The 5911-nt window shown below is 35.8% G+C and overlaps 1 protein-coding gene across 2 annotated transcripts in view; it reads right to left on the bottom strand.

Annotated features, from left to right (window-relative positions):
• Positions 1-353: 353 nt before the first annotated feature.
• The window catches only part of LOC138006432 (vesicle transport protein SEC20-like), a 9345-nt gene continuing 3787 nt past the window's right edge, over positions 354-5911 (bottom strand). Inside the window, exons 3-5 of one of the 2 annotated variants that reach the window (XM_068852758.1) lie at positions 5075-5179; positions 3193-3311; positions 354-2304 (exon numbers count right to left, since the gene is read on the bottom strand). In XM_068852758.1, the coding sequence (XP_068708859.1) occupies positions 2105-2304; positions 3193-3311; positions 5075-5179 (424 nt within the window). In that variant the 3' untranslated portion in view covers positions 354-2104. The other variant, XM_068852759.1, reaches the window with a different exon arrangement.

The following is a 5911-nucleotide window of genomic DNA, read 5'->3' as shown; positions in this document are numbered from 1 at the left end:
TTATAAAAATAATATGATTGAGTCACTAACAACGTCCTCTTAAAGAATATTTGAATTCTTCATTTTATGAAGTGAACAGAGTTCTACAATCACTGCCAATTATAATAATAATAGTTAAGTACTGCAGTTCTTTATGTAGTGGTAGGAAATATAGTGGTATTTTTGGGCTTCGTTCTATGAAGTGTGCTTGGAGTTGTAAAATAATTCTAGTGGAAAAGCTATTCTATAGCTACAAAAAAATAATGTGCAATTGTTGGCTTCATTCTCTGAAGTAGGTGTTGAAATGAATCTTGGTAATCTAGATGTTGTTGAAAGTAGGGGTGAAGCTTATCTTTGGTGAAAATAAATGTGAATTATTGAAACCCCAGTGAGTTGTGGGTTCATTTTATTTGGAATTGATTACAACAACTGGACCCTGAGTCAAGTGATGATTACATGTAGTTATGCGATTTTAGTAAAATGCTATGCATAATGCATATGCATAATAATAAACTGAATCTTTCAAAAAGACATTGCCAAGTTCTTGTCATCCAACCTGTAAACAAAGATTATCAGGACCCCATACATTTTATAACTTAAACCTGTAGATATGCAAGTCTTAGTCGTACAAAATTAATGGTATGGTATTTTTAATTGTATAAGTCTGAAGGCCTTGGTATGGGTGTAATTTATTTACTCACATTTTCTATTGTATTTTTGCAAACTTGCAATTTTGTGGTGCAATAAATACATCTTATTCGATGGTTTAACATATAATACGTGCGGATATTAAATTTTAGCAAAATGTCCGCGAGTATTATATGTTAAACCATCGAATAAGAGATCTATTCCACTATACAAAAAGGTGTTATTTTGCTTCAATTTTATTTGGTAAGAGTGTTTCTAAAAAAGATGCATCATCTGTCCTTCAGGGTGCTTGCGAATGATGTAAACGGCACAGAAAGCCAGCCAAATGTCCTTTATTTGATTGTATAAACGAAGTGACGAGAGACAAGCGATGACAAGCTAAATTCTCTGGCTTTGTATGTTTGTGTTGAAAACCATTTCGTTCATCGAAAACTCCAGTTCCGTCTGTATTTGCTCTGTTCTACAGTGTAATACCGTCTCATATTTTGCGCGTTCTCTTGACCAAATAATGGTAAAATGACATAATAGTGGAATAATAAAATCACTGACCTGGTCCACTCACTGATTGTTGAAGTTATTTAACTCTTCTTTTCAACATTCACAAAATTGTGAACAGCTTAATATTATTATGTCAGGAATGGTGATTCTAATTTTCTGTTCATTGATTCATTCCTCGCGGGAAAATTATAACCCACAAAATAACGACCAGCTCCCAATGTCAGTGGCTTCATAGCTCAGTCGGGTAGAGATTCGCACCAGTATCACGAGGCCACAGGTTCAAACCACTTTGAAGACCTGAGTTTTTCAGGCATCTAAAGAATACGCAATTGCAGAAATTACGTCCATAACTGCAAGGATCATAGCTTTAGTTGATTAACATATCTGCAGTTCAGTGTATGATTTATTTCATACATTATTTTGTTCATTTACAATAACACAACAACCTAAAATTAAGATATTTGGGGAAGTGCTGAGATTGATAAAATGATGATGAAATAAGAATCAAGGGCTTTTCACCATGATAATTAAAGTTTCACCACTCCTGCACCCAAGCCTTTCTTACAACTTATGCATTTCTTTCTCTTTAATTTGTTATTAATACATTATTTTGTTGATTCTCTTCATTCATTAATCACAGAATACTTCACATTTTTTTCTTCTCTAATAAATACATATTTGAACTGGTCCTACACCCAACAATGTTCAGTTGAAACTTGTGTATAAAAAAGTGATTCCACTGTAGTAACTGTTGTCCTTCAAAGTTCAAGTAGGGCCAACAGCTAACTAACCTCCTCTTTATTTCATCTGAGGACTGAGTTTGACTGGCATTTTAAGCAACAATCATATCTCCACAGAATGCAAAAGGCACCCAACCAACTCTCTCTTTTTTTTTCTAAAGAATCCATTGCTTATTATTGCTTTATTCCAGTATCTTCGAAATGAAGACTTGTAACACAAGTCAGATTCCCTGATCTATTTATCCTCCAAATATTGGAAGCCGTTTTTTCAAAATATAAAGAACTGTGGAAAAGAAAAGAACAAGTCCAAAGAAGATCAGCAGGCGATCTGTCACTTCTCTCCTGTTGTACTTGTTAAGCAAGTTTTTGCTTATTTGTATGATGCTTGATAAACCCCTGTATTCCTCGTGAGTGCCTTTGATCTGTGCAGAAGATGAGGCTTCAAAGAAATAAACAAAAGATCAGGATAAAGTAATAAGAATTTGCAAATAAATTTGACTTTTTTGGATACTTTAGCTTTACAGTTGATTCACGCGCAAAGCACAAGCAATAAAATTAATTTTAATGTTATTTAAGAGCTTCAGGGTGGAGCATGTCTGGATTGATCTTTTAACATCTGGAACTCACAAGATCCCATGGCCCAGTTGTTCAAAAGCTAATTAGTGCTAATCCCAGGTTAGAAATTAAAAATCAAGGGGTTTATTCTCTACCCCCAAATGCTGTTCAATGCTGATATTCGGCAAAACTTTCCATTAGAAGTCAATCTTGAAAAGCAAAAATAAGCAAAAGAAACTTTCACCAAAAAGTTGAAAACATAAAACGAAAGTTTATGCTAATCCTGGATTAAGTTAATCTGCTTTCGAACAATCGAGCCCAAGTCTCCACAAAGAGGTTCTCATCTACACTGTATTTAACACAAATTGTTGTAAAGGATCAAAAAACATGTCTGGATGTGAATTTTGCCTCTACATCTCCTTCCCTATGGAATTTCCAAGGATATTTTACCCCTCAACCAGGGCTGTAGTCAGAAAAACAATATGACTAAGGCAATGTCCATGGTTAAATTCTCTTTGTAGGTATTATAATGAGCACATTTTTAAAGACAACACTGGAATCAGGCTTTAAATGTATTTTTAAAAAATACGAATAAATGACTGAGGCAAGTGCCTCAGTCAGTTTGCCTCATACTGGCTACGGCCCTGCCAACCCTCCATAGTTTGCAATTCCCTCCATGATGGTGGTTTGAATGTTTTCTGAAACTACAAAATCACAATCAAGTTATTATCAGTAATGCTGCGTGCAAATGATCCAATATCACTTAACCAACCTAACGTCTGCACATCTGCCTCGTTTTGTTTGACCTGTCTTTCCATCATTCTTGCTATGCTCATTAAATCTTGAGTAATATTACTTGCTGTCTTGGCTAAGTTTTCCTTGCTAAAATTCCTGAAAATAATGGAGAGAGTTGCAACAACTATGAAGAACTGGTCATTGACAAGCAAGGATCAGTCAATCACTGACCAACCAATTCAAATTCTACATTGTAGATCTATGAAAAATTGAAAAAACAATAAGTCATACATGTGATTCCTGTGACACAAACAAATAAGATGTGAAAGTCTCAAGAGATCCCCCATGTTCAAAGAACAAACAAACAGGAGAAAAATTGCACCTACACAATACTGTAACAGTAGTTTTGTACAAGTTGAACATAATATCTAGGGTGACAACCATAAAAGGTAAAAGTCCCGTTGGTAGATCCTTCAGCTACGAGGCTGGTATCAGTGGAAGCCGACAGTGTGCCCTTTCCTCTGTCATTGCTCCGTTTTAAGGGTATTTAAAGCTATAGCTACACGGATCAGAGGAAAGACGAAACAGAAGTCACCGAGGAACGAACCGGGGACCTCTCGCTCCGAAAGCCGCGCACTAGCCATCTGAGCCACAACTGCTCCTGATATAGTTTTAAAGCAGCTGCTGCAGATTTTGGGTGAAAAAAACTTGCCTTAAGTCACTCAACAAGTCGCAAACTTATATGGCACAGTGAACTTTGAACTAATAATAAAATTAATTATTGTTGTTACAGTAGCAATATGTTATTCTCTAGATACTGACTGACTCATTCAGCTGCCATGTATGTACTGTACATGAGAAAAGACTTCAATTCCCAAAATAATTATTTGGGCAAAATAATCATTTAAAATTTGAAGCCAAGCAAAAACTATCTCTTACTAGTAAGTACTGTAGGAATCAGCATTAATGAAGGGGACCAAAATGTACACCCAAGTGTATACATGTTTTCTCTCAACTGTTCTGTAGACACGCATGTTTAGGAACTAAGGACTTAAGGAAATCTCCTTACAAGTCAGGAAGTGATAAAATTATTGTTATGCGGCAAGTATGTTTTGCAGGTTGCAGGTTGAAATTTAATTATGAGTGGAAAACTGCTGGCACTAAAAATAGTTAACCCATATACTCATCAGGGGTTCTTACATAAAGTAGTTGGCATCTTTCACATGGTAAAAACACGTGCAACTTCACCCTTGGGCAAGTATAGTCCGTCTATCGTAAACAGCGTCATGTAACAGTCACGGTAAGTCAATCGCTTTACCTTTTTTTTTAAGTGCCAACGGTTTTTCAGTTATAATTAAATTTCAACCTGCAAAACATACCTGCCAGGGTATTCTTATGACTCACATGTTTGATTTATTCTCAGTTGTACTGTAAGTTAGGAGGAAAACAAACGGTGGTCAATTTTGGAGGTAAATGCTTGAACCAAATTTTTTTTCACAACAAAGCATTTCTTGGGCTGTCGCCAAAACCAGGACCGGACCGGACCAGATCGGATCAGATCGACAAAACTCAGACCCGATCAATAACAAAATTCCCGCCCAAAGTAGACACATGAAATCCCTAGGTCACCAGTTAATTAATTAAGGTTACTTCCCACCTTCGCGGGATTCCTTCGGGAAAAAGTTTGTTCGTGCGCTAGTTTCAATAAAATCCTAACAAACTATACATCAGAAGAAAGCTTAGTAAATGTAGTTTACGATAAAAAATATTGCTTAAGCGAGTTTTCCTTTTGGTAAGTATCAGGATCGGTGCCGATAAGACATGTGAAAATTGACTCATATCCAATGTACTGGTAAGTGTTACTCTCTGGAAGGGAACAGTTAAAAATGAGTTTTTAGGAATTAATGTCTTTAAGTCACCTTTGTCTGATGCTTGATCTTTTCCCCCCAAGCAACTCTTCCTTTTCACTTTTGTCTATAAAGGCTCTGGAGGCCAGATTAGCTTTCCTGATTGATCCCTGTAAACTGAGGGAAAAAGTTGTAAAAGTTGACCATACTTTGAAGGAAACAAACTAAAGAATATGTTCTAGGCAAAGATTGTAAGTAAAATAAATATGTGTAAGAGGGTTTAAAGTGAAATTTTTGCTGGAAAAGGAAACTTGGGAAGATTAAATTACTTCTCACTAAAGTTAAACGTTTTACCTAGGCTTCATTTTTCATGCTTAACTTTTATCATTTTTCTTATCATTTTGTAATAAAGGCTTTAGAGACACTGGACTTGATAATCAGAGACACTGAAATTGACTGATTTTGACAACAGAATTACAAAAGAGGGCAAATGGGCTGTGAATTTATAAATTAAAATTAATGCACCATTGCTTGATTTTCATCCACTTCACATGTCAAAATCAAGAACATGGTGATCAAACATTTAGAAAAGAGAAATGAAACCTCCTCCCATACACCTGTCCAGTAAAAGCCAGCAACTTACATGTACATGTATATTTCTCTCTCAACTGTCCCTGCAATTCTTTGACTGAGTAAAACTTTTATCTAGAAAGCAATATGCCAGGCCACCTTGCAAAGGAAAAATATACTACCCTGTCCTCATGTACATGAAAGCAATGGTTTTGGAATTTTAAATCAATCTCCCACGGTGGTCTGTTGTGGACTTATACAACATTCTCCCCAGGGGAGAAGAAGGGATCAAGGGATAAGAAGATAATGATGACAAAAAATTATTGACTGTGCCTGCAC

The sequence above is a fragment of the Montipora foliosa genome, chromosome 6 (assembly GCF_036669935.1).
Source record: "Montipora foliosa isolate CH-2021 chromosome 6, ASM3666993v2, whole genome shotgun sequence".
NCBI lineage: Eukaryota > Metazoa > Cnidaria > Anthozoa > Scleractinia > Acroporidae > Montipora > Montipora foliosa.
The sequence above is the reverse complement of the archived record's forward strand: the minus strand, read 5'-3'. Positions and strand labels throughout refer to the sequence as shown.